Source organism: Electrophorus electricus, chromosome 7 (genome assembly GCF_013358815.1).
Source record: "Electrophorus electricus isolate fEleEle1 chromosome 7, fEleEle1.pri, whole genome shotgun sequence".
NCBI lineage: Eukaryota > Metazoa > Chordata > Actinopteri > Gymnotiformes > Gymnotidae > Electrophorus > Electrophorus electricus.
Genome location: NC_049541.1, coordinates 1,098,851 through 1,124,506, shown reverse-complemented (window position 1 = coordinate 1,124,506; position 25,656 = coordinate 1,098,851). Strand labels below are relative to the sequence as shown.

Genomic DNA, 25,656 nt, shown 5'->3' with positions numbered 1-25,656 from the left:
TGTGTGTGTGAGTGTGTGTGTGTGAGAGAGAGAGACTGAGAGAGAGATGCAGGCTGTGTGAATATGTTCCGTTAGTTTTGTCATTTACATCAGCACAGATGTGCCAGCAGACGGAACTGCATTAATGTTCAACTTTAACGGAAATAAGCCTCACTGTGTAAACACGCATTCTGGATGTCAAAAGTACAGTTCATTTAACCAACAAAAACAGTTGTGAACTGCTGCCCCCTAATGGAAGAATATATGTAAACAAATGTTTTTCTCTGAAGTGTAACTAAGGTAATAAATAGTACATGGCTAAGACTGACAGCTAGCTGTGCTACCTCTGCCTGTGTGAATGTATGTTTTTGCATCTACATGTCCTGATGTACATATCCTAACGTGTGTTTGTGTGTGTGTGTGTGTGTGTGTGTGTGTGTGTGTGCGCGTGTATGTATGTCTATGTGTGAGCTGCTTGTGTGTGTGTGTCTGTGTGTGTGTGTGTGTGTGTGTGTCTGTGTGTGTGTGTCTGTGTGTGTCTGTGTGTGTGTGTGCGTGCATGCTGTTTAGGTGTGCCGTGAGTACCAGCGCGGTAACTGCTCCCGTGGAGAGACAGACTGCCGTTTTGCGCACCCTGCAGACAGCACGATGATCGACTCGGGTGACAACACAGTCACCGTGTGCATGGACTACATCAAGGGCCGCTGCTCCAGGGACAAGTGCAAGTACTTCCACCCCCCTGCTCACCTGCAGGCCAAGATCAAAGCCACCCAGCACCAGGTGAACCAGGCTACTGCCAGTGCTACCATGGTGAGCACTGCCCCTACGACTGTGCAGAGCAGGACAGGACACACACACACACACACACACACACACACACACACACACACACACACACACACACACACATATATACATACACACACCTATACACCACACACACACACATATATACATACACACTGACACATACATATACATACAAACAAGCAGGCATACACACACATAAATGTCATGTATGCACACATATGTGCAAACACACACCTCCACACACTGCAGTGAGCTGCACACGCACCACCAGAGCATGCTGAAGTGTGGACATGGATGTTTTTAATCTTCGTACATAACTATGTTCTGCCTCAGGTTGACATGGATGCATCTATGTCACCTTACATGCTCCAGGAACCACTATGGCATGTACGGGCAAACTTGTGTTTGGGAAAACTTCTCTCCAACCAACTTCATGTCAGCCAGGGACTGGCACACTGGCATTTAGGACTCTTAAAGGACACCTCTGACACTGAACAATGATGTCATATTTCACTATGGTTGGCGCATGTGGGATTTATGGTAGTCAACGTCCTTTCGAAACAGGTTCAGATCACTACATTAGCCTCTACTTACACAAAGTAAAAGAAATCTCTATACTAATGTTGATTCTGGAATATCATCACACAGATAACAACATTCCAGGGTTGTTTAGTTAAAATGATCAATATTGTTTTGTCAGGTGATTATTATATTCTAGTGTGTTTAATAACACGGCTTGCTGTGTCGTACAGTGCAGTCCTTTATCAAAAAAACAAACGTGACTGATATTGTGGAACACAACTTGTTTCATTAACTTCTGTGCTGTAACACAGGAACACTGACGTGTCCTACATCATCATAAAATCCCTCCTGTTTTAGCTAAAGTTTACAAAAACCCTCACTTTGTGTCAAATGAGCGAAATATGACGTTATTAGCAGGCATATCAGAATCTCCTTTAATTGTACTTAAAGGACATGTTATGTCATCTACACTTCTCACCCTACTACCTTACCTTACCTGAAACATATGTTCATGACTCTCATGTTTCATGTATCTCCTCTAATTACTGATTTCCTTAAACATTGTGTAAAAAGGTACACATTTACCTCTTCGCTTCAGTCCAGTAGGGGGCAGTGTGATCATTCTCGTATAAAGGGATACGATGTGTAAAACAAATATACTGCGGTGGTATGATAATGTGTAATACTGTGTAATTCTATGTATTATCATACTGAATACTGTGAAACTGAAAGTATGTCCAGTAGACAACACCACCCTGTACCACTGCTGCTGTAGTGTAGTGTTATGTATTAATCCAGTTGTTAGACAGCGTTTTTCTTAAGTGACTTTAATGTGCATGTCTTAGTCCAAATGTCCTCTTGGTAAACTGCATTCCAAATGATTTGTTTTTTATTTCTTTTTTCTCACCCACCCACAATGCACTGCTGCCCCCATGATGCACCTCTGCTTGCTGTTTATGTTAATGCGCTTGATCCCCATTGGCCCATGCCATCATGTGCTCGCTGCCTGCTAATTAAGACGGCTGTCAAATCACTGAAGCGACCCCTCGAGGCCACCTTTGACCTGGTACTATGACCTTTCACCTTTTTGCTTGGCATGTTGCTTTGTTGTAGTGTCTTAACAAACAATAATTAATTTGCAAGCGTAGTCCTTTTTTAATCTTTATTTATGGGCGCTGTGTTCTCTTCCTATTGCTATGTTAATAACTTTTGTGATCAGCTGATTGTGGAAAGTTGATCCATATTCATTACAACTTCTCAGTGTTCTCCTTAAAAGTCCCCTTCCAGTCTGTTTGGTTTTATTCTGACCAGCTCCACACACGACTGAGTCCCAGCTCCACACACGACTGAGTCCCAGCTCCACACACAGCTAAGTCCCAGCTCCACACACGACTGAATCCCAGCTCCACACACAGCTGAGTCCCAGCTCCACACACAACTGAGTCCCAGCTCCACACACAGCTGAGTCCCAGCTCCACACACGGCTGAGTCCCAGCTCCACACACGGCTGAGTCCCAGCTCCACACACGACTGAGTCTCAGCTCCACACACGGCTGAGTCTCAGCTCCACACACGGCTGAGTCAGAGCCTCTCCTCCCACTTCTTTCCCTGCTTCTGTGCAGGAAACAAGAATAAAACAAACATGTCGACTGGTGGGACGTCATCAAAGAGGGCACCAAACCCCGTCTTTATCAAAACGTTCTGTGATTGGGTGTAACTGGGTGAGAACAAGCCCTTTAAAAGGAATACCACAATCAGGTCATCACACGCAGCCTACACTACACTGTGAGGACAGGACTAGCTGCACTAAACTGTGGCGGTTTGTGGATCTTGTGCCTCTGTTCCGTATCTGCACAGATCTTCCATGTGTTTGTATTCTGCACGTTCTGTAGTACGGGGAAGTGGAGAAGTGGATATGGGGGTATTCCTCCTGTCTGGGGTATCAGCTCTGCTGTAGTGGGGGGTATTCTTCCAGTCTGGGGTATCAGCTCTGTTGCGGGGGGGTATTCTTCCAGTCTGGGGTATCAGCTCTGTTGGGGGGGGGGGTATTCTTCCAGTCTGGGGTATCAGCTCTGTTGCGGGGGGGTATTCTTCCAGTCTGGGGTATCAGCTCTGCTGTAGTGGGGGGTATTCTTCCAGTCTGGGGTATCAGCTCTGTTGCAGGGGGGTATTCTTCCAGTCTGGGGTATCAGCTCTGTTGGGGGGGGGGGGTATTCTTCCAGTCTGGGGTATGAGCTCTGCTGTAGTGGGGGGTATTCTTCCAGTCTGGGGTATCAGCTCTGTTGCGGGGGGCTATTCTTCCAGTCTGGGGTATCAGCTCTGGTGTAGTGGGGGGTATTCTTCCAGTCTGGGGTATCAGCTCTGTTGCGGGGGGCTATTCTTCCAGTCTGGGGTATCAGCTCTGCTGTAGTGGGGGGTATTCTTCCAGTCTGGGGTATCAGTTCTGCTGTAGTGGTGGGTATTTTGCCAGTCTGGGGCAGACGTTAATAACTTGTGTCTCATGTTTCTCAGATCTCATGGACAAAGCAGTGCAGCTATGTTTTATTTTTTGATGATGCTTTCAGTTTCTGTTTCTGTTTATTTAATTATTTGCCTTATTTGTTTGTTTGTTTACGTTCCTCTGGTTTGCTGTATATTTTTAGTCGAGCTCTGCTTGCTTCATTTGCACTAGACTCAGCCAGAACAGTAATGTTAACAGCTGCAACGGTTCGCTGATCTAGTCTGTGTGTTTGAAGCTGCGTGTGCACAGGCAGGGCTAGGCTCCGCTGCCTCTGGCTGTAGCGTAGTCATGTTAAAGGCTGCTGCTTGCCTGCTGTTTTGGTTTTATTTTGATTTTGTACTCTTATCTTTGTTCTGTCTGTTCTGTCTGTTCTGTGCTGTGATGTCATGTCCTCTGATGACCACTCATTTGTTCTCTCTTCTCTTTTCCTCCTCCTTTTTCCCACACCGCCCATTCCTCCATCCCCACGGTCCATCACACCTTTTCCCCCGGACCGAGCAGGGCATCCCTCATAATGTTATGCCTCCCTTGCCAAAGAGACCAGCCCTGGAGAAAAGTGCTGGCACCGGCTCCATGTTCAACGCTGGCATGCTGCAGTACCAACAGGCTCTAGCCAACATGCAGTTCCAGCAGCAGACTGCATTTATCCCTTCAGGTAGGGTTTCCCGGCGCCCCTCACCTGACCTATGACCCCCGAGCAAAAACCTCACAGACTGCACAGACACGAGGAATTCGCACAAAATGGTTTCAAATACATTTTAAAAAGGCAAAGAGGATTTACAACCTAGATAATTATCTAATTATAAACAACTACTAATTATCTATAAGAGATTTGATAGGATCAGTCTGACTCGTGAAAAGGGTTTCTATGAATGAAACTTTTGTAAAAGTTTGGAATGGGATAAATTCATTTCAAGTTACCCAAACTGACTGTTTTTGAGGTAAGTCTGAGGTGTGTGGTACAGTGACAAAACCTTTTCTCTTTGTGTGCATCAAGTTTATTGAGTTTGTGTTTTTTGTTCGTAGTTATAATCTGCATATTTGTTTGAAATATATCACTGTATCTAGAATGAGTGTACTAAACACTGTATAGACAGGAAAAACATCTCTACAAGCTCCACCATGTGGACTTACTGTGTTATAATGTTATTGCTGTTATTACTCAAAATAGCAAAGCAGTGTTCTTGTATCTGAGGTGCGGTGGCGCACACTAAACGAGTGATCGTTATTTTAAAGGCTTGTTTTTATCACTTCAGATCTTGCTTCTCCTCTCACCTCCCAAACGTAGATCACATGGTCCACACCTAATCAGACTTCTGCGAATGTCATGATTCCCTGCAGTTTTTTGTTTGTTTGTTTATAGTCTTCCTTTGTTTGTTGTCTCTTTTATTCTAACCAACCTTGTGATGGGCTGTTTTGATTCTTCTCCCTTTTCCAATCCACTTCCTGTTGCAATGCATGATGGGCAGGCTCAATATTGTGCATGACTCCTGCAGCAAGTGTGGGTAGGTCTCTAGCCTTCCTCCTCACTGGCCATATACACAGCATGCCACCTCCTCAACCTCACGCCGCCTCACGCAACCTCACGCAGCCTCATGCAGCCTCATGCAGCTCACACTGACGCCATAGAAACGCCTAGCGCATAACCACACAGAGTTCGACTGCTAACCCTCAGGTCCTGCAGGGTGGTGTGGAACTCTTTTGGATATGTACTGTAAACGCTTTCTAAACCCCTTAGAAAATTTTATTTGGTGTGTAATGTCGTTTGGTGGTTTGTAAGACACACAGCCGATTGTAGGGACTTCTTTACAGTCTCGGTATGGAGATTTGTGATGTGTTTTGACATCAGCACTGAAGCGCCATAGCCTTTCTGTTCTCCTCATCTCCTGACGTACCAGTGCCACACTGTACTTACACCACGTACACCAGTTTAACTCTGCTGCCACAATTTGCTCTTTTTTTTTTTTTTTGCTATAAAATCACCACTGGTAAATCAACAACCAGAGCGTTTGGACTACAAATCCCACAATGCTAATGTGGCCTCCAGTGAATGTGAGTTCTGGTAGTGAGACCACGCTTTCCCTGCTTGGCATGGTTTGGTTAAACTACACTTTGCCCCTGGTGATTTGGACTCTTAGTAAGGCTTTCTTCCTCTTCCTTCCTCTTCTTCGGTCTACTTAGACACCGTTCCGTCTCTTTCATATGTGTACACATGATGGCCACGCCCCACCTTGTTTATGTGCTCACATGATTTTCCCTCTGAAAAGTACCCATGATGCACGGCGCTTCACCGGCCGCTGTGTCCGCAGCAACCACGTCCGCCACTAGTGTTCCCTTCGCATCTGCATCAGCCAATCAGGTTTGCCTCCTTTCTGGCTCTCTCTCTCCCTCTCTCCCTCTCTCTCTTTCTCTCTCTCTCTCTCTCTCTCTCTCTATCTATCTATCTTTCTCTCTCTCCCTGTACTGTCCTGTCCCCACTCTCTGTCTCACTGTCTGCAAGGAAACTGCTGGACAAAGGAATTAGACGTTAGTGTTTCTACGACATTCATTTATTTTACTCTATATGTAGTTCACTAATATCTGCCAGTGTTTTTAACACCACTTGTGGATTTTATTTTATTTTTGTAATCTTTGTTGATTTAGAGCTGTTTTCTGAACTGTCAGTAGTGGTGAATATCATTTTAATATTATTCTTCTCGTCCTTTTTATTTTGAGGACTCTTCTCTATCAAAGCTGACTACCAACGAATACATGCAGCTGGTATGTACCAGGTTGTGTTACATGTGTGTCTGTCCCCCCCGATATGTGGGGATGTGCTGTGCTTGGTGACCTCTCCTAGTTCCACAGTCTCCAAAGTGAGACTTCCTAGTCTGTGTACAGTAAAGCTACACCCCCACCGATCTGGACAAATGTCGAGTCAGAATTAAATGTTTGTCAAGGTGGAAACTATACACTTGTGCTTCCTTCTTCCGCTTTTGTAGAAAAGCTATTTCCCCACCAATAAACACTGTAGACCCTGTTGGGCTCAGTGACCAGGATTCTGCTTCATTTCATTCTCTTTCTTTTTGAGATGTCAAAAAGAGAAACTGTCACAAAACCGCGACACATTTGCACTAATTACAGACTTTCAGGGCTGTATCAGAACTTTAATAGAACTGTAACTGTATAAGTCTAATGTTCTGTAGTAACGTAATATTCTGTATTAATGGAATGTTGTGTATTAATATAATATTCTGTATTAACATCATATTCTGTATTAATGTCTTTCTATATGTTTTCTCTCTAGATTCCAATAATATCTGCTGAGCATCTGACTAGTCACAAATACTTGACTCAGATGTAGGCACAGACCAGACCAGTGAGTGTTGCCCTCTGGTTTCTGTTTCTACTTCTAATATGATTTCCTGTCACATTAACATTAGAATCCACTGTTTCATGTGTTGATCTGACGTAAGTAACAGGATGTGTGGGGCAGTTTGGCTGTGCCGTCAGGAGCCTTGTGAACATCTGGTCTGCACATTTTCGAGCTCTTCTGAGTGTGTGGCCATTCTCAGTTCATGTTCAGTGAAAAATATTTGAATAAGGATGACGAGTACGTCATTGTCCTGTACTGATGTTTTTAACATGCGTAAGATCACCACCATCACCATGTGTGGTTAATGTGGGTGTGACTTGTGTGACCAGCAACAGACTGTATACTACACTCAGTGTACTACAGACTGTATACTACACTCAGTGTACTACATACTGTATACTACATACTGTATACTATACTCAGTGTACTACATACTCTATACTAAACTCAGTGTACTACATACTCTAGACTACACTCAGTGTACTACATACTGTATACTACATACTGTATACTACACTCAGTGTACTACATACTCTATACTACACTCAGTGTACTACAGACTATACTACACTCAGTGTACTACATACTGTATACTACATACTGTATACTACACTCAGTGTACTACAGACTGTATACTACATACTGTATACTACACTCAGTGTACTACAGACTGTATACTACATACTGTATACTACACTCTCAGTGTACTACAGACTGTATACTACATACTGTATACTACACTCAGTGTACTACATACTCTATACTACATACTGTATACTACACTCAGTGTACTACATACTCTATACTACACTCAGTGTACTACAGACTATACTACACTCAGTGTACTACATACTGTATACTACATACTGTATACTACACTCAGTGTACTACAGACTGTATACTACATACTGTATACTACAGACTGTATACTACATACTGTATACTACACTCTCAGTGTACTACAGACTGTATACTACATACTGTATACTACATACTGTATACTACACTCAGTGTACTACATACTGTATACTACATACTGTATACTACACTCAGTGTACTACAGACTGTATACTACACTCAGTGTACTACATACTGTATACTACATACTGTATACTGTATACTACATACTGTATACTACATACTGTATACTATACTCAGTGTACTACATACTGTATACTACATACTACATACTGTATACTACATACTACATACTATACTCAGTGTACTACATACTGTATACTACATACTACATATTGTATACTACATACTGTATACTGTATACTACACTACACTATAGTGGCTGCTGGCTGCTAGTCCCCATAGTAGTATGCAGTATAGTACCCAGTATGTGACAGACACAAACCATACTACGAGGTCATGTGAATGTATGAAGGTTCCAATTTTGCATGATGTGATGCAATGATGATAGCACTGGTCACATACTGAACCCACACTGGTCACACTCGCAGAAGTAGAATCATCTGGGTATCTTGCAAACTGGAAAAATCAGTATGTGTGTAGTATGTAGTAGTCTTAAACATTTTGAACACGGCAATGTACCAGTAGAAGGAATTATTATTGTTGTTGTTGTTGTTAATTGGCATTAATGTTATCACTATTATTATTCTTTATTATGTCGTTATTATTAGTATTATTAATGATGTTGTTATTATTTTTTCACGTTCTGTTTTGTTTTGTTTTATTACAGATCAAATGAATGTGCTGATCTATTTCCTGGGACAAACTCCATCAAATATTCACATTTCAGATGTTCAGAATTAGGATAGTTTATTTTATTCTGGTCAGATGTACCCTTTAGATATTCTTAGTCCACTGGTAAAACATTTAAAGTTCTAGTCCATGATTCTCTTCTGTGTGGAGAAATGGGGCACCCTCAGATGTGCTACGTAGAACTACATACAACACGCAGAAAACACATATCCACACACCCTGAAAAGAAGTCACTGTTATCATGTCTTAACAGCCAACTAACTGGTACATATTGACCAAGAAATTATTTTTTATTGACTTCCTTTTTTCAAGTTAATAGGATTTTTCAGTAACACTTTACTTAACGTTATTTCTATTTTTTAGACCCACATTACGCCACATCCTAGATTTTCCGTGAACATCATTAGCATTGCAGATGAGTTGGAAGATAGGTCTAATCTGTGTCTAATCTGTGTTTAATCTGAAAACCAACTCCTAAAGTCATGCAGTGAAAAATATATATTAAAAAAAACAAATCCACAAACCATGTACCTGGATGTGGACAGAGTGTTTTAAGATCCCTCTGGAGGACACAGACTTGGACATGAGGGAGACAGCACAGTGTGGACATGAGGGAGGCAGGTGAGGAGTGCTGGGATAACGTGTTTGTCTCTGTGTGCTGGAGTAACGACCACACCTTCATCCTTCTGGTCGCAACTACACGACTCGCACAGATTGCCGGTTGGTTATGCACTGATTGCACAGATTGGCCACTGGTTACGCATTGCGTAACACACCTGGCTAGATACAAACAACCGTGCAGAGTCGTAACCTGTTCATCTATGTAAAACTAGAAATTATCCCAAATTGTTTTATAAGTAGGTATAATTAAATACTTTTAGACAATATTGTAAGACAATACAGGTGTGTTGCAAGTGTTTATAAGATGCGTTAAATGTAACGTAAAGTGAAGCGTTACTGATTTACCATATAGTTTACAAAAAATTTGCAAAGATGCACCTTGAATTTAAAGATAATTACAATTCTACATGGCACAATACATCCAGCAAAATAGCACGTAGACTGCTGCATTTACAGATCGGACTTCCAGTCCTGATGGCTTGTAGAAGAGAGATCAGGATGGCAGAAGACTAATGAATGTTTTAGGTCAACCCAGAATCCTTGTCAAAGCACATCTTAGCAAGCTTCACCACCTCTATGGCGCTCCACACCACACATGCAAACAGAAAGTGTTATAACAGCAGTGTTACTGTGTTTACCAGAGATTGTTTTTTAGGAATCTTGTTTTTATAAATAATTTCTTGATCATGTGAGGGTTTTTTTGTTGTTTTTTAACAGAATTTTTAGTGTTATTTGTCTACAATGCTTTTGAAGGCGTTTCCATTCAGCCTTGTAGTTCCTATTAGATGTCTTTTTTTTGTTTTGTTTGTGGAGTGGAGAATGACTATTGGCTGTCATGCCGCGTCTCTGTGCTAAGACACAGATGATTTGTGGAGATCTTGCAGCTAGAGGGCAGCGTGTGTTTCCAGTCTCCTCTGGAGTGGAGGGGGGACTCTAAAATGGACTCATAGAGAAGCACTGTGTGCATGCGCCAGACTGGTCACACATCGATTGCTTTTACGTTTGTTTTGTATATGGGAATAACGGATACGTGTCTGGGTCAAGATTCGAGTTTCCTTTTGAATCAATTTTGTGCCGTTTGTGTTTATTTTCTGATTTTTGAGCTCAAACAGCCTTTAGCCAATGTACAGCAAAAACAAAACAAAACTAGAGTTAGAGTAGAAACATTAGGAACCTGTTAAGTTGTGCCAAAGTCATTTTCCTCATTATTTTTTTCCTGGGGTTTCCAGGCAACGTTGGCAGTGAGCAGCGAATTCGCTGGCACTTCCTGTTTGTGGTCAGGGGGCCCAGGGTAGAGCCAAAGCCAAAATTTCCAGATCAGAGAACTGAAGTAAGCCGCTTTACTTCAGAGCTTCTGGTGTCATTTCAAAGCTACGGCTCTGTGCTGCACAGTGAGCGCGAAGACGTCCAGAAAGAACTCGCAATCTAGACTCCTCGAGATCTAGAAAAGTGCAGTTCAGCCTAAATGTCTTAAGTCTGTCGCGGGTGTACAGAGGTTAGGGTTAGGGTCATTCAGGGTTAGGGTCATTCAGGGTTGGGGTCATTCAGGGTTGGGGTCAATTCATTCAGTTAAATTCATAAAGGGAATTGAAATGGATTATTAAAACTCCTTGAAGTGTGTCAGTGAATGTTGCGAATTGTAATTCAGCTCATCAACTGAGTTTAAATTGGACTGAAAGAGCCGTAATGGAACTGACTCCAGCTCTGTGGTTAGTGATATTTCTTTACAGAGGCCTTAGATTTCAGTTTCTGTTCTCACACACTCAAATGTCCATTTAAATCATAAAGGTTATTGTTCACACATTTTATAGTCGTATTAATCATGTTACACTTACCGATCACTTTGACTTCAAATCCTTAGATAGAGTCATATTGCTAAATGTTTGCATGTTTAGTTTGTGTAATTCACTTTTGTATTTGATAATATTGTCATTGACTTTTTTAGACTTTAGAGAAGTTTATTCTCTCTGTTTTTTCTCTGTTGTTCTCATTTTCAAGTAATTGGTGTTTAGGGACTTTAGGGACATCTGTTTAACATTTTACTGAAGGTTCAAGCTAGAATGTTTGACTTTTCTCATTTTTGGAACCTCTGTTTGAAGTTCATATGGATAATCTTTGTTTTGATATTGATTTTTGCAAAATAGTTGAGTTGTAGTTATTGAAACAAATAAGTATGGCATTTGTTAATTTAATGAATTTAATTTTTTTACGTATCAAAATCCGGGTTGTCTCAAACTATTTAGTTAACATGTTGATCATATGTGCTAAAGTAAAAAGTTATTTTCTACTGTATCCATTTCAGAACATAAAACTTGTATTTTGATATTTGGAAGAGCATCCCTGAATGTCAGGCCAATAATAAGCAGCATGTACCCAGAGAGTTTTGAAGATTTACTACGATCACGTGTGTGGGGTGTGGCCTCCAAGGCCCTGGCTGCAAGTCAGAGCCATAGCCCAAGGGTCAAAGGTCGACTTTTTGCACTTCTGTACATAGTCAATATAAAACAAAGTTAAAAAAATGTATAATATGGAGATCTTATTTTGAATAATAAAAGATTCTATGAGAAATTTTGTTAGGCTAATTTAAGACATAGAGTGATAGACGAGCTAACAGATTACGCTTGCAGAAGTGACATAGCTGTTTTTAATATTACTTTACATCATTGCTTTAAAAAAAAAGAAAAAACAAAAAAGAGCAAAGCTCCGCCTTAATTTCATTTGCTTCCCCTCATGTGAAGGACGACTCCGACATTTTGGCAGAAAATCTCTCGTTCCATTTGTGTGGAATAAAATCTGATTCAAAATATGTGGCACAAATATCAGAACGTCATCAGTTTAACTCCATCCTAGTGAAAAGATCTTCTAGCTCTGAACACTCCTCCAGGGCCACGTGCTGCATTCCCAGACAGCACACGACCGTTACTCTGAACACGAGCACAAGCTAACCCTGCGTGTCTTATGTTGCTGTAACATGATAGATTTATGCATCTGACTATCATAAATGTTTGGGCAGAAATTATGTTTTGTTAGATTTCTGACAGATGAACTCCAAAGTCCAAAGTGTCTTCCAATATTTATCAGACACATGTGTGAACGTGTGATGAGTGTGTCCAAAATGTCGCAGGCTTCCTTTAATAGGGAGAGTCGGAAGCCGTCCGGAAGCTCTCGTCTCCGTCGACCCCATGCTAAGCGTTGTGTGTTATCGTTGTGCTCCTCTGTGGGAGAAAAAAAACAAAACAAACTAACACAAAAAAAAAAAAAAATCCAACCAAAAAAATGTATTTGACTTGAGCCTGGACATTGTAAGTGCATGTAGAAGATTAACATGATAAAATTCCACATTATGAATGAGTAGATAGTGCAGTAAGTTCTCACCATACTGCAGTTCTCATAGTCACAAATTATCTACACAGTACAAAAGACTGAAAACCGTCAACTGCTGACAAGTGTCGGCCTACATTAAATGTTTCAATCTGAAGTGAAACACTCACCAAAATCCATCTGACCATCGGGATAAATGTTTTTAAAAAATAACTTCAAAATGACCCAACATGTTAGCATAAGCCTTACACAACATAACAAGCACATGTGCGCGTCTTTGCAAACACACACACGTATACAGTTACTTCTGTTGTGTTGCTAAGCACGGCGCCTTCTGCAGGAAGGTCACCCACCAAAAACAAAGTGAACCCTGAGTGGATGTTGCCTTCTGCTCACGTGGCTCTGTACTGGCTGCTTCTCAACTGCTAATAAACCAAAGCGTCTGTCTGCTGTGCCAGGCACCAGGCTCAGTGTGGCACTGTACCCGCTGTGCCGGGCACCAGGCTCAGTGTGGCACTGTACCCGCTGTGCCGGGCACCAGGCTCAGTGTGGCACTGTACCCGCTGTGCCGGGCACCAGGCTCAGTGTGGCACTGTACCCACGGTCCTGGCCATCAACCTCAGTGTGGCACTGTACCCGCTGTGCCGGGCACCGCTGTACCCAGCACTTCCCGCTCTCAGGTGGCCACTCCTGCCGAACGCGCCTGTTTACTGGATGTTTAATGCTCCTCATGTAATCTCATGCCCACTCTTTGCTTAGAGTTGCTGTAAGACCTTGTACTATGGTTAAAAAATGTTTTATGCATTTATTATTATATTTGACTCTTGCTGTTATGAATTAATTAAAGCAAAATGGATTTGAAATGAAAATCAGATTGTTATATTTTTCTCTTTTTTACATGCTTTCTGTACATCCTATTCAAAGTGGAAGATACAATACCACCATCTCTTATGTTGCCAAGATCATACTATAGTCAAAATAACAAAAAGAAATCATGGCAGCTCAGACTGATGCAGTCAAAGGACATTTTTTAAACTGCAGTTGCATCTGTGTTGGAAATGCAGCTTTCAACCTTCTGCAGAGAAAATACTGCACCACACTGCACTGGTTACTGCAGGATTAGGTGCATCTTCTGTCTGACTGTTTAATGATACCCATAAATGATCACATTATCAGACTATTACAGCTACAGTTTACAATATCCACTTACGTTTTTCATAATTGGTTGCATGTATATATAGGTTGAAAATTGCCAATTGTAGGCAGATGCATGTGCGGAGAAGTGCGAGATTTATTATGGGCAAATCCAAAATCAGAGTCGTCTAGACAGTCCAGGGTCATAGAGCCGACACAGAGGGTACGAGGCTACATGACTAAACAGAACAAACACGAAGGCAAACGGGGAAGCAGGCTATAACTAAACACGAAGGCTAAGATAAACACAAAAGCACAGAGTACAAAGAAACAACCATAAGGAAACACATTCACAAATTCAATAATTCAAAGACAGTCAAACATTCAAACATAATTCAATGAATAGCATCTACACAGGGATCAAGACATGGTTTAAATACATGAACTTAATGAGGGACAGGTGTGGAAAATCAAACCAGGGGCGGAGAAAATGAAACTATGGCATGGAACTAAAAAAACGAGAAAACGACACAGAACCTGGGAGGGACTGATCGAGACACCAATATATGACAGATGAAAAATAAGAATAACAAGAAAGTGAATGTAACTGTTTAACACCAAAAACATGTGGATTGTAGTCAAAACTACAATATGGTACATGATAAACCTGCTAAAATACAGTGGAATTCCACATCTCTCAGGTCAGTTTTATATGCTGTTGTGTGCTATAACTATGCACTATGACTATGTTATGATTGTGCTGTGACTGTGTGTTATGACTAGCCTGTGTGTTATGACTGTGTTATGACTGTGGCCTGTGTGCTATGACTGTGCAATGACTGTGTGCTATGACTGTGTTATGACTGTGTGCTGTGACTGTGTGCTATGACTGTGTGTTATGACTGTCCACTATGACTGTGCACTATGACTGTGTTATGACTGTGTGCTATGACTGATGAAGCCCTAGTAAAATAGCCAGAAGAGAATAAGGGAATAAGGGAAAAGTCATAATTGACAAAGTCATAATGTGTGTTATGACTCTGCACGATGACTGTGTTATGACTGTGCACTATGACTATGTGTTATGACTGTGCACTATGTGTGTTATGACTGTGTGTTATGACTGCACTATGACTGTGTTATGACTGTGTTATGACTGTTATGACTGTCCACTATGACTGTGTGTTATGACTGTGTGCTATGACTGTGTTATGACAGTGTGTTATGACTGTGCACTATGACTGTGCACTATGACTATGTGTTATGACTGTGTGGTGTGACTGTGTGTTATGACTGTGTGTTATGACTGTTATGACTGTGCACTATGACTGTATGCTATGACTGTGCTATGACTGCACTATGTGTGTTATGACTATGTGTTATGACTGATGAAGCCCTAGTAAAATAGCCAGAAGAGAATAATCATATGTGAGGATCAAGAGAATAAGGGAAAAGTCATAATTGACAATTGATATAGTTGACAATTGATTTTAGTTCAAACTGGTACATTTCTCTCCCATGATATATAGGTTCTAGACTTAGAATCTAGAATTCGTCCTTATTTCTGAGGCGAGAGCACCTGATCTGTTTGATGCTCAGCAGAACACCCTCGCAACCTCACATTTCCAGCTGTCTGTAAGTACTGTCTGTAATTCACCTCACGTGACCTGATAGCCAGTACTCTGCTTCACACGCGCTACCTGATTGGCGCGAGCGACGTGACATTGTAACTGGTAATACTCGCGCACCAGATTCTTGGGAGTGCGTGCAGATTAGTGTGGTAGCAGCAGTCAGAGAGAAACAGGACGTTTCGTACACGTGCCATTCTGGCAACATCACATTCAAAGCGCTTTAATTCGGTACTTTTCTGGCTTGCGACTGGCCAGTTCCTTCACATGGAAAATATGTGTATAAGACGACATTAATCAGGACTGGGATTGATACCACGCATGCATGCTATTGTATACGTCGCGTCTCTTTGTTTTTATTCGTAGTTTGTTCAGTGTTTTTTTACGGGGTTTATTTAAGTGTTTTCTGCTGCGTGACGCGTACGGCACGTGTTCCACGGAAATCTGCGTCACTTCGCAGCTGCGTCAGGCACGCTCCGCCGCGCTTCACGTGGCCTGTGTTTCACGTGGTCTGTGTGGAACGCGCGGACCCGTTTACACGAGAGATGAAACGTAGGGGTAGTATGTGTGAACCTGCCATGAATCAGGCGTTATGCGCGGAATCTATAAATATATAGATAAATATCGCGGGGACGGTGTAGTCACAGGATTTAGCCAGCAGATGGCAGACGCATTGCAGTACTCACATAACTAAACGCACCCCGAAGGCTACACAAGGCTGTCGTAAGATCGTTCGTGTGCTATGATACCGAATATAGTTGTGTATAGTTGTCTATAAGTCCCAGATAATAAGATGGTGTCTCAGATGCAATACTTGAATATCAGCAGGTTTAATGGATGTAAAGTTCATATATAATTGATATCTATATGTTTTACATAATGGTTTGGTTGAATATTTGCCAGTGGAACATGGATTACACTAGGCACACCCGTTGTGAGCATCATGAGAGCTTTTGTGTGTGTGTACACGCACGTGTGTGAATGTTTGTGTGTGTGCGTGTGTGAGTTTCTGTGTGTGTAAGTGTTTGTGTGTGTGCATGAGCGTGTGTTTGCATGTGTGAGTGTGTGTGCGTGCAAGTGAGTGGGAGTGTGTGCGCATGTGAGTGTGTGTGTGTGTGTGTGTGTATGCGAGTGTGCGTGTGTGTGTGTGTGTGCGTGCGTGTGTGTGTGTGTGTGTGTGTGTGTGTGTGTGCGTGCGTGTGTGTGAGGTTTTCTCCCTCTATTCCCCTCCCTCCCTCTCTCTCTCCCTCTCTCTCTCTCTCTCTCTCTCCCTCTCTCTCTCTCTCCATCTCTGCCTTTTGCTGAATCCCCTGCCTGGAGCGTTTCAGTCAAAGGGCTGTGCTGTACTCAGGTTGGGGGAGTGGCTTCCAGTGCCGGCCTGTCTCCCTAGTGCCCTTGCCATGCCCAGCATGCAGGCGCAGATCAACTGCTGGGGCTGCCCTCTTTAAACTTTGATAAGCCTTGAGCTGCTCAGAACATGTCCACGTGACACACAGCACCGGAGGAACCCTCCTAGTATTAAACAGCACAAGCCACACCTTTTAAAAGTGCTGTTTTCTATTTACACCTACTTGTTAAAACATCATCTTAAGCACGGAAAAAAAGAATATTAAATTGAGTAAGACTGTCCAGTGTCAGCCAGTGGCTGTCTGTGCTCGCTAGTGAACAGAAGAGTGCACGAATTCCAGCATTCAGTGTGTGTTGTTTGTTTGTTTATTTATTTATTTGCTGCATATTTCATTTGGCAGTGCATTAGCTTTCAGTGATCTGACTGATCTGAGCGCAGTGACGGATATGTGAATGAAAGCTTCACGCAGCGTAACCAGCTGTCTGACTGATCTGAGCGCAGTGACAGATATGAGAATGAAAGCTTTATGCAGTGTAACCAGCGATCTGACTGATCTGAGCATAGTGACAGCTTAGCCAGGCACAGAGGCATCACTCAGCTTTGATACCTGTGAGACAGACTGCAGATCCACACCTTTGTTAGTTTAACAAACTCCTAAAAATACCACGGTCATACGTTTACAAAACAACAGATTCAGCTGTCTCTGTTACTAGGGAGGAGGTGTGTGTGCGTGTGTGTTTGTGAATGTGTGTGTGTTCATGTAAGGTGGAGAGACAGAGTGAGTGTGTGTGCTTCAAAACCCAATCACCTGGACTTTTCCATGAGTTACTTTTTTGCAGTTGTTCACCGGAATGCTACGGAGTTACAATTCTATGATGGAAATTCAGATGTCCCTGCTTACAGTTCATCAAAGCACAGGCGACTTACAAACCTGTGCGCTCGTAACCATGACACACAGTTTATACATTTCAGGATTGCTGGACACCTGAGAATGATGAGTCAGAGGGCCATGCAGACGCTTATACAGGTAAACTGTCATAAGGCTATTTTATAGGGATGTTCATGAAGCCCAGCGTGAGCAATCCAGCAGCCAAAATAAATACATAAAGTAATGATTCTCTGAGGCATCGCGGTAGCGGCTGGCTATCTCCCCCACGCAAATGTTTGACAACTCGCGAGTTTCCGCGCATGTAGGACGTCGACGCGTTTTTCAGGTGCAGCTGTCCTGCGATACGACAGCACCAGCTTTGGTGGAATTATCGTCCCGAGAACCGGACCTGGGTCCTGGTGACCGGTGCTGTAGGTGAGATCATTTACCCTGCTGGGAGCCATTCTGCCCCTTCCCTCGCCACAAGCAGACGAGACATTACATATTTAAAGATGTTTGTAATGAAGATAACACACTGGCGTTGGGGAAAAACAGCTCAGGTCTGACAGGTACAGCATGCCGTGAAATGTTGGCATCACAGTTAGTTCCTATACTGCGCAATCGGGAGCGTGCCGAGAGCGAGAAAGAAACAGAAACATGAAACCTTCCTGCTGGGGTGTTTATATCGTAGAGTTTGGAGGATAATTATCGGTGTCACATAAAACTCAGTGACAAAGAGCCAAAACAGTGACACAGACCCCCACCACCCACCAGGGCGGCAGAGTGGAGCAGAGGGTGACTGCAGTGTGCATTACCCAGAATGTAACGAGCTGAAACCGGTGATAAAAGTGTCCCGATTCAGCTCTGAATTTATCAGCCTCACACCCCAAAAATATAGCCATGAACAAGAGAGATGTTGAGATCCTGTACGAACAAAGTCTTGGGAAAAGGAGCAAATACAATACCCAACACCACAAAACCCAACACTACAATAGCCTACACCACAAAACCCAACACTACAATACCAAACACCGCAAAACCAAACACTACAATACCCAACACTACAATAGCCAACACCACAAAACCCAACACTACAATACCCAACTTCAGCTGTTTGTAATTATTCATTCATGTTGGGTTGTGCAAATTGTTACAAATTTGCAGCCATGGCATTAACATGTACATTATTAATGAAGAACACATACCAGTGTGTGTGTGTGTGTTTTATATTCAAAAGACTCCATTGCTGTAGTCCTGAATAATATTCAGACATTTTTGAACATGATTTCTTCTATCACCATCCAGAAACTGAATCTGGGAATTTATCCTGGAACAGTAAGATATTAGTGAGGTACATATTGACCCCTTTCTGTTGCCATGTACCGTATCAGCGAGCTGCAGCTAATCTCTGAATCACTGGCTCAGATTAGCAGTGTATTCAGAGGTGGGAGAATCACTGGCTCAGATTAGCAGTGTATTTGAGCTGCATTCAGTCAGACTTCTAATAATGAGGGCTAAAACTAGTCAGGTTGATTCCCCCTGAGACAGAAGAAATGAGAGAAACAGACAGACAGACAGAAAAAAGGTTTGGCTCTGAAGACACATAGAGTATGAACTCTCATACTGAACTGACAGAGAGAGAGAGAGAGAGAGAGAGAGAGAGAGAGAGAGAACAGGGACACAGAAATGTGGTGATAGGATGTGCTTGTACATCTTTCTGTTCCCGTAGAAGATATCAGTGTTTTAACACAAAAACGCTCTCATATCATAGTAAACATTTTCTCTTTAGTCCACAAATAAACATGTCACATGTCTCCCATTCTTGGAGAGGTGTCATTGTTCGTAACCAACAACGAGCGTTCCTGGTTAAATTAAGAACTTCGAAAATTAGCAAGATGCACCTCAGGAGAGCCCCCCAACAATCGCGTTTCCAAAAACTCATTTGCTGCGTGAGCTAACTCCTCCGAGAGCCCCGTGGCACGCTCCGTGCTCTCTCTCCAAGGCTCATTAACTGGAGAAATTTGGGAGAGATTGTGACTTCAGAGCACCAGAGTAGGGCAACCCACAGAGAGCGCAAAGTGTGACAAACTTTGATGGCTTACTTGAATGACACACTTAAATCTACGAAGACCGAGGGAGAGAGCGGCAAATGAACGCATCGAGCTCTGCGTTCAGCGAAACCATCGTCACAAGTCAGAATCCCATGGTAGAATTTACACTACATAGCAAATTGATCCACTCACAGGTGTGTAGAAGGGTGGAATGGCTCTTGATCTGGGTTCTGTGCCGGGATACCAAGTGTAGATTTGAATCTGTTGCATTTCAACGCCAGAGTTAATTTTTTGTTCAGCAAGCTAGAAGTAAGAGTCGGTGACTTATATACACTTACACTGAGGGCTATGGCATCACGCACTGAATGATTATGACCTCTGTACGGTTCCCGCGATGCAGAATGGGACCAGAGTCTTTGAGGAGTGAGGAGAAGAGTGAGTTTACCTCTTAGTGACATGGGATCTTGGACTGTGTACAGACAGACCAGGATTTGACAGAGAAGGACACACCTTGTGGCTGTGAGGGTCACTGTAGTCACTGTCATGAGCCGAGCAGCTTGTGTGACCCCAGGATGTCAAAAGGCTAAAGTACTGTGAGCCTGAGTGAGTGTTGGGCTTTGGACAGCAGCGGAACGTGTTCTCCGTCTCTGGGAAAATGGTCCCATCCTCATACTGGTTGGAATGCTGAATTTCCTAACATATATACTACTTCCATAGTTTCTGCCAGAGGCAGGAACAAGCACATCTGTAACAAGGAACAGCAAAACCTCATGCCTTCCGACTAAACTCTCCTGACAAATCCCAGGTCAAGAACGGCATTATTACAACACTCCACTCAAGGCCTAAACTTTGCATTTAAACAAGTTTTTCAACCTCAAAGTAACGGTGGCATATTAAATTTACATAAATTGTGAATGCTTTATTTAAAAAGTTTGAAAATCATTTTTAGGTTGCTTTGTACCCCCCCATACACACACACACACACACACACACACACACACACACCCTTTCTCGTGTATTACCTGTCTGCAGAATTCCTCTGGTTGATATGATTAGAGGCACTGCGGCCTCGTATCCCGTGTCTGTGTAGCTGCTAGCATGTGATTAGGAGTCACGATGAAGGCAGTGAGTTCTGTGTTTGTTCTACTTTTGCCCTGCGGCTGCTCTCGAGACCTTCAGGGACGTGGGGCATCTCAGTCCAAATCTGGGGCACCGATGTTCAAGTCAAGAGAGTCGCAAAGCTTTTTGTCCAGTCGAGTCAGAAATCAATACATTGGTGACTCGTGAGTCCGGTTTCCACTATGGAGAGCCGGTATGCACAGCTAGGAGCAGCAAGCTGTACTCAGATCAGTTTCACAGCCAGAGGCTGTTTGGCAGTGCAAATCCTGCTCATCTGGCTTTTGAAATGGTCCAGGACCCAAGAAGAAAAAACATCTTTGTGTCCAGAAGATGTGGATATAATGTGTTCTGAGCCAAGGCCAAAGACCATGGGAGGTTCGGGAGATGCAGTGAGGAGGAAGGTTGTTCATGGTGAGTGATGAGTGACACATGTCCACAGCCCAGATATCTGATATCCAGTGCGTCCGTATTAAGTCGATCTTGAGGGATTCATGGGCTGTCTAGTGCTAGTGTTTTCAGCAGTTATGGGGGTTTTTTTTTGCAGTCTATAAGTACCAGAAGTGAAACCTGACTATAGACACAAGGAACCTGAATTCTTTAAACTATCTTGGGATGTGGTGGAAATGTTCAGCCATTATTTCAGCAGCAGTAGAGATGCATCCCAGCTCCAGTAATGGAGATCTCCACACCTCCACAGGCTGGGGTTGTGCCGGGCCAGCACTGGGCCAGCGCCAGGTTTGGTGTTATCAAGCAGCGCGATCTTGGCAGGTGTCACATAGCAGAAGGCGTAAGGCAGGAATGCACAACAAAGGAACATACAGGGAACGGTGGAGCAGGAAACACTGACATGTCTCGATGTTCCCTGAGTTCTGCCGAAATGTCCGGGCACGGATGTTCGGATGCAGGATATGAGGTGGCAGCACCGTGTCGTCTGTTCAACGGGTAGGTGAGGTACCTGGTGGGTGGGGTTCGTTGGCTTGCCGTGTAGTCCCAGCTCGCGTCTTTGACCCGGTGGTGGGGGTGGCATGAGTCAAAGTCACAGTTAAATCATAGCAGAGGAGAATATCGATGGAAAAGCAAACTAGACATTGAAGACACAAGCCATGTCAGAAAAGAGGCAGGTTTAGTAACAGGTGGAGACCATGATGGCGAAGCTTTACAAGGAGTGAAAACTGAACGCAACAGATGGAGCTTTTCACAGATCAGGTGATCCGTTGGATTGACTTTGCAGGATCAGATTTTTTTCACTACAATCCACTGACTTGCTAATTAACTTGTCGCTATGGAAACAGATTCTGAAGTGGGGTCCAACCATAGGACAGAGTGATCAGTCTTTCTGATGGTGAGACAGTGGAGACTTGCATACAGAGTCTTGTGAAGGAATATTAGTACCTTTCCCTAACAGCTCCTGCGTCTGAACACACACCACAGTGATGCCAGTGCAGATTTTCAGAGAGCTATCAAATCAGACAAACTTTTGTGCTTTTTTTGGTTTATTACCGTATGCCACACACACAGGCTTCATGAGGACAGCGACTCCAAAATGTGTGTGGAAGATGTTCACACAGATATCAATCCTGCAAAAATCATGAGAGAAATATTTATTAGGAAAAGTTGTAAATCATTGAAGCTTTTAAATGAATTGCAACTATTTAAACTTAATAGAAAGTGACATTTTTGTTTTAATCAAAGATTAATAAACAAGCAGTGAACTGCTAAAGGGTCTTGTCCTGGTCAAACAGTCGAGCACAGATGCAGTCTGGAGGGGAGGTGTTCTGGCTGACAGGCTGTGCGACGCTCACTCAACCACATCAGCACTCGCTGCACCAGGCTGAGCGTGCCAGACAGACACGCAGTGAGACGACGCGTAACCCGTGTGACCCCAGCGTCTCGTCTCGTAGTGAGACGACGCGTAACCCGTGTGACCCCAGCGTCTCGTCTCGTAGTGAGACGACGCGTAACCCGTGTGACCCCAGCGTCTCGTCTCGTAGTGAGAGGATGCGTTACCCATGTGACCCCAGCGTCTCGTCTCGTAGTGAGACGACGCGTAACCCGTGTGACCCCAGCGTCTCGTCTCGTAGTGAGACGACGCGTAACCCGTGTGACCCCAGCGTCTCGTAGTGAGACGATGCATAACCCGTGTGACCCCAGCGTCTCGTCTCGTGGTGAGAGGATGCGTTACCCATGTGACCCCAGCGTCTCGTCTCATAGTGAGACAATGCGTAACCCGTGTGACCCCAGCGTCTCGTCTCGTAGTGAGACGACGCGTAACCCGTGTGACCCCAGCGTCTCGTAGTGAGACGATGCATAACCCGTGTGACCCCAGCATCTCGTCTCGTAGTGAGAGGATGCGTTACCCATGTGACCCCAGCGTCTCGTAGTGAGACGATGCATAACCCGTGTGACCCCAGCGTCTCGTCTCGTGGTGAGAGGATGCATTACCCATGTGACCCCAGCATCTCGTCTCGCAGTGAGACGACGCATACCCCGTGTGACCCCAGGGTCTCATCTCATAGTGAGACAATGCGTAACCCGTGTGACCCCAGCGTCTTGTAGTGAGACAATGCGTTAACCGTGTGACCCCAGCGTCTCGTCTCGTAGTGAGACGACGCGTAACCCGTGTGACCCCAGCGTCTCGTCTCGCAGTGAGACGACGCGTAACCCGTGTGACCCCAGCGTCTCGTCTCGCAGTGAGACGACGCGTAACCCGTGTGACCCCAGCGTCTCGTCTCGTAGTGAGACGACGCGTAACCCGTGTGACCCCAGCGTCTCGTCTCATAGTGAGACGACGCGTAACCCGTGTGACCCCAGCGTCTCATCTCCTAGTGAGACGATGCATAACCCGTGTGACCCCAGCGTCTCGTCTCCTAGTGAGACGATGCATAACCCGTGTGACCCCAGCGTCTCGTCTCCTAGTGAGACGATGCATAACCTGTGTGACCCCAGCGTCTCGTCTCGTAGTAAGACGATGCGTAACCCGTGCCTTTGCATCAGGTTTCTGACTTTGTGGATGAGTTGAATAATTTAGCGGCAGTGAGGAGGTAGATAGGTGCTTCCATGCGTACAGGTGCGGATACGATCCGGACGCAGTGTGACGAGACAGTGCGGGTAAGGTAAACATCGTACCCCTTCATGAGGAACACACAACTCCATGCACAAAATGCTTTGTAATGGTTGTGACCTAGATTACATCCCAGAACGCTGTGGTACTGTGCACACAGAGAGTGGCGTGTCACTATCATACACACAGAATATACCCAGAGATAAACCCTGCACAAACATAGACAGACAAGCATAGCTACATGTTGCTGTGTTTCAGCCTCTCACACACGCACACACAAACACACACACAAACACACACACACACACACACACACACACACACACACACACACACAGCACCATCCAGATGGATTCTCCTCACTTTCTCAGTGAAAGACTGCAAAGAGTCACTAGTGAGAGACTGCAGTTATTTTGGTCTCACTGCAGCTCTCTCCTTCTCTCTCTCTCACTCTCTCTCTCTGTCCTTCTCTCTCTATTTTTACCTTGTCGCTCAGCTTCTGTGTATTATTCTCTCTCTCCCCCTCTCTTTCCCTCCTTCTCTCTCTCCCCATCAGAGTGGGCACTGCTCTCACTTGCTCTGGTTTTACCCTCTCTCTCTCTCTCTCTCTCTCTCCCTCTCTCTGCTCTCTCTCTCTCTCATCCAGTGCCAGCCACTGCGATCATGCCTCATCCACCTCTCCCTCCTTCTCCCCTTGCTCCTCTCCTCCTCCTCTCTTCTTTCGTTCACACATCCTTTCATCAGATATGACTTTCCTCCCGAACTGCAGCGCACTAGCCCCATGGCGATCTGCTGGGCTGTGAGGGGGGCTGTTAAACGCAGGGCTCCTTCCTGTACCCTTGCTCTTTAAACACACTTCTTTTTTTGGTTCAGTGGGAACAGATTTGGACGAGACACGGTTTTAAGTTCCGAGCCTCTGTTTCCAGCGACGATCACAATTTCCCTCTTTTGCCGCCTGCTTGTTGGTGGATTTGTGTCAGTGTCAGCAAGGGAGTTTTCCGCTTTTGTATCATGTCCCTATTTCGCTGGATTCTGTCTCCTGGAGTTGTTTGAGTGGCATCCACACCGCGGCTAGTTCAGCCTCCCTGTCTCTGTGCTGGGAGGGGGAGGGAGACCCTGCTGCTGAGCTCACCGGAGGACCAAACAGGAAGGAAAAAAAGAACATCACAGAGGTGTAGAAGAACAGAGAGAACAGAGAGAGGAGAAGAAAAAGAAAGAGAAGACATCACTGACCGCTGAAGACCGCAAGAGCTTACTGTGAGTGAGACTTAGTGAGACTTAGTGAGATAGCGAGACGAGGATTCAGATTCACACACACACACACACACCAAACAAAAAATCACACAGAAGGCTGTAATTGCTGAAGCCACCGTATCCTTTAAAGACGGAGATCTCCAGGACATTCCATCATCTCAGTTTCTTCACACACACACACACACACACACACACACACACACACACACAGAAGGATCGAGCACAGATGTCCCACTACTGCTGCCTCCTTTTGTAAGCCCTCTCCAATCCCGGCACGGACCCCAGCCTGGAGCTCCTGAAGATCTTCTCTGGCTGCAGCACCTGCCGTTCCTCTGCTGTTCCTCCGTCACTCCG

The 25,656-nt window shown here is 44.1% G+C and overlaps 3 protein-coding genes across 13 annotated transcripts in view; all 3 read left to right on the top strand.

Moving 5' to 3' along the window:
• The window catches only part of mbnl1 (muscleblind-like splicing regulator 1), a 51,600-nt gene extending 37,892 nt beyond the window's left edge, over positions 1-13,708 (top strand). For 5 of the 11 annotated variants that reach the window (XM_027033172.2, XM_027033175.2, XM_027033171.2 and 2 more), the window contains 8 exons: positions 550-789; positions 2,330-2,377; positions 4,313-4,466; positions 5,281-5,316; positions 6,079-6,170; positions 6,527-6,571; positions 7,098-7,169; positions 8,875-13,708. In XM_027033172.2, the coding sequence (XP_026888973.2) occupies positions 550-789; positions 2,330-2,377; positions 4,313-4,466; positions 5,281-5,316; positions 6,079-6,170; positions 6,527-6,571; positions 7,098-7,154 (672 nt within the window). In that variant the 3' untranslated portion in view covers positions 7,155-7,169; positions 8,875-13,708. The remainder of the gene's footprint in view (positions 1-549; positions 790-2,329; positions 2,378-4,312; positions 4,467-5,280; positions 5,317-6,078; positions 6,171-6,526; positions 6,572-7,097; positions 7,170-8,874) is intronic. The other 6 variants (XM_027033179.2, XM_027033177.2, XM_027033182.2 and 3 more) reach the window with 6 other exon arrangements.
• Positions 13,709-23,115: 9,407 nt separating this feature from the next.
• LOC118241689 (cornifin-A-like) lies at positions 23,116-24,006 on the top strand. The gene is made up of 3 exons (XM_035528090.1): positions 23,116-23,282; positions 23,399-23,542; positions 23,589-24,006. Exons 1-3 carry the CDS (start codon positions 23,116-23,118, stop codon positions 24,004-24,006), a joined length of 729 nt encoding a protein of 242 aa, XP_035383983.1.
• A 713-nt stretch (positions 24,007-24,719) lies between these two features.
• Positions 24,720-25,656, top strand: part of kcnab1b (potassium voltage-gated channel, shaker-related subfamily, beta member 1 b) — a 40,011-nt gene continuing 39,074 nt past the window's right edge. Inside the window, exon 1 of the mRNA XM_035528089.1 lies at positions 24,720-25,656. This exon is cut by the window's right edge and continues 230 nt beyond it. The gene's annotated coding sequence lies outside the window, so the exon portion shown is untranslated.